The sequence below is a fragment of the Solanum tuberosum genome, unplaced genomic scaffold (assembly GCF_000226075.1).
Source record: "Solanum tuberosum cultivar DM 1-3 516 R44 unplaced genomic scaffold, SolTub_3.0 scf00119, whole genome shotgun sequence".
NCBI classification, from domain to species: domain Eukaryota; kingdom Viridiplantae; phylum Streptophyta; class Magnoliopsida; order Solanales; family Solanaceae; genus Solanum; species Solanum tuberosum.
The window spans coordinates 1,011,740-1,014,929 of NW_006239045.1; the positions used below are offsets into that span (position 1 = coordinate 1,011,740).

Here is a 3,190-nt window from a genome sequence, read left to right on the forward strand (position 1 = left end):
ATGTTAATGGTAGAATTTTCTCCACAACTTGAAATCATTTGAAATTTTGAACACACTCAAAAAACAGTAGGGAACAAATGTCAAAAACAACTACAAAAACATGAATCAAAGCAAAATTTTGAATTTTTGGGACTGATTTTTCTATTTTTTGGAATATTTTTTTTTAATACGGGTGAATTTTTTAAACTCTACAAATGATTTTAGAATTTTGGTTTTTTTTTTTCAAAAAAGAAATTAATGATGTAGCCAGAATTTGAGATGATTCTATGAATAATTGAATCTGTTAAAAATTTAAGAGTTATTTATGTTCTTCATGTGTTTTTGATGTTCTCAAGGAAGAACAAGCAAAAAGAGTACATTTGATTCAAAAACATCAATTGAAAAATGTTAAACCTTGTTGAGCGTGTAAAAAGTGGTTTTGCAATATCAGAGTTAAAAAAAATGGCATGGACGAACCTTTTCTTAAACATCAACGCGGCATAGATGAGCCAAACTTTTAACGGATGACATAAATGAACCTTTCTGAAAGTTCGATGGTATATTTGAGTCTTTTCCTGTATTGAATCTTATAGTTGCATGTCCTATTTCCTTGTTTAATATTTGCAAGATCAAATTGACTTTAGAGATTTGCTAGGTAAAAGTTGCCGTACGTTATGACTTTTGACACATAAATTAAATTGCACAATTATCAAGTACTATGGACTTGTATATTATATAAACAAATTGTGTTTCGTAAAGTGATCCTCAAGAAAGAAAAATATAATGCTATATGTAAGATAGTTTTTACCCAATAATTCCGTTTGCATTACTCGTCCAAAATTCTAACTCAAAAACTACACTTGCTCAAATTGGTATCTATATCATGGCAATTATTCCCAAACCTTTAGTGATCTCAAGTAGTAGACGGAAGCCTGAATTGATAGTTCCACAAAATAAAATACCTAAGAAAATATTATATCTTTCAGATATAGATGATCAAGAAGGTCTTCGTTTTCAAATGCCAATACTAATGTTTTACAAATACAATTCTTCAATGAAAGGGAAAGATCATGCAAAGATCATAAAAGATGGATTGTCCAAAACACTTGTGTTTTACTATCCATTAGCTGGTAGGATCATTGAAGGACCTAATAGGAAGCTTATGGTAAATTGTAATAGTGAAGGAATCATGTTTATTGAAGCCGATGCTAATGTGGAGCTTGAGAAATTAGGTGACTCTATACTACCACCATGTCCATACTTAGAAGAGTTACTTTATAATGAGCCAGGATCTGTTGGGATTATTGGTTGTCCATTGATGTTAGTTCAGGTAATCAATCAATATTGTATTAACAATATGTATACCTCTTTTACTTTGGTTTGCTTGATATTATATCTATTTCCTCATTATAAATACACATTTATCAACTCCAAGCTTTGGTCTAGTGATAAGAGTGTAGTGTGTAATGTGTTGGTTAGGCACACGTCACTAATTTGAATCGTAACATAGAATAAAACATGATATTTAAGTAGAGAAAGGGTAGAGAAGGTGGATCCATTATCAACTGAATATCTTCCATGATTCATTTTCATGGGCCGAGTTTGTGAAAATTCTATTTTGATAATGTCTATGGTGGTGAGATTCTCAGAGAGTATTTCTGTCTGCTCTGATATCATGTTAAACTATGTGACTATCTCATCTAAAAGTTTGAGTTATTGAACGTGTCACACTTAAGACCAATTATCAGCTTGAGCAGTTTTACAACAATGGCATTTGAGATATACTTATATTTGCTTTTTTTATATCAGTTTCTCGTCATTATCATCGGATTTCATTTTAAAACTAAATCACTATTCATTTTATATATACACAGGTGACACATTTTACATGTGGTGGATTTGTTGTTGGATTCAAAGTTAATCACACTATGATGGATGCTTATGGCTTCAAAATGTTTCTAAATGCATTAAGTGAATTAATTCAAGGAGCTTCTGCACCTTCCATACTACCTGTATGGCAAAGGGATCTCTTAAGTGCTAGATCATCACCATGCATTACATGCACACATAATGAGTTTGATGAGCAAGTTGAGTCCAAATTTGCATGGATAGCTATGGAAGACAAATTAATCCAACACTCATTTTTCTTTGGAAATAAGGAGATTAAAGCCATTAAAGATCAATTATTAGAACCAGGGTATGGTTCAATTGGAAGATTCGAGTTACTAGTTGCGTTTCTTTGGAAATATCGTACAATTGCACTTGATATAAATCCTGAAGAGAATGTTCGTTTGTCATATGTAGTTAATGTACGTGTAGGACCACAAAAAATGGAACTACCACTTGGATATTATGGCAATGCATTTGCAACTCCAGCAGCCGTATCAAAAGTTGGATTGTTATGCTCAAATCCATTAACATATGCAATTGAGTTGATTAAACAAGCTAAGAATCAAGTGAACGAAGAGTATATTAAATCATTGGCAGATTACATGGTGATTAATAGACGACGAACATGGACTAAATCTTGGAATTTTCTCATCACAAATGATGCAATACTTGGTCTTGATGAAGTTGATTTTGGATGGGGAAAGCCTATTTTGGGTGGGGTTGATAGAAGTCCTTTCTCTTTTGCTAGCTTTTTCTGGTCCTTTAACAAGAACATAGGAGAAAAGAGTATTGTGATAGCTATAAATTTGCCTCAACAAGCCATGGAAAAATTTCAACATCTTATCCACAATTTTACTAGTAAAAATGTAGAAAAGATCCAACTAACATCAAAGATTTAGGCCATCCTTGTGTTTTAATTAAGTTATGATGTCTGAATTTGTATACGTATCTTACTATTAAAATACTAGTGAATAAGTCTGCGCTTTTCAGAGTTGTATGAATAAGACCAACTTCGCAAATTAAAAAAAAAAAAAAACTTATTGTAGTTTGATCATATTAATAGACATATTTTAGTTGCATTCCGAAAATTCTAATAAAATTTGATGTTGCAATATACATAAGCTAATTCTTCTTTAGAAAGATTAGAGCGTCTCAAAAATGAAAGATAACATCTAACAAATTTATCATAATTTCAATAATGATTGGTCTATATATAGTTGGGATGTTTACCAAAATTAAGTAAAGAAAAAATAAATCCATATCATCATTTCTTCACCATAACTTAGAAGCCTAAAAATCATATATCTATTGGTTAATATTG

At 31.1% G+C, this 3,190-nt stretch overlaps 1 protein-coding gene across 1 annotated transcript; it reads left to right on the forward strand.

Annotated features, from left to right (window-relative positions):
• Window positions 1–770: 770 nt before the first annotated feature.
• Window positions 771–2,870, forward strand: LOC102579111 (methanol O-anthraniloyltransferase-like). The gene is made up of 2 exons (XM_006350286.2): window positions 771–1,309; window positions 1,854–2,870. The coding sequence occupies exons 1-2, from the start codon at window positions 863–865 to the stop codon at window positions 2,766–2,768; spliced, it is 1,362 nt and encodes a 453-aa protein (XP_006350348.1). The 5' UTR covers window positions 771–862; the 3' UTR covers window positions 2,769–2,870.
• The last annotated feature ends 320 nt before the right edge of the window (window positions 2,871–3,190 follow it).

Bases quoted from the DNA above. Each gene is read 5' to 3' on its own strand.
- LOC102579111 (XM_006350286.2), top strand. From the start codon at position 863: ATGGCAATTATTCCCAAACCTTTAGTGATCTCAAGTAGTAGACGGAAG. The intron at 1,310-1,853 runs GTAATCAATCAA...ATATATACACAG, and splicing joins GTCCATTGATGTTAGTTCAG to GTGACACATTTTACATGTGG.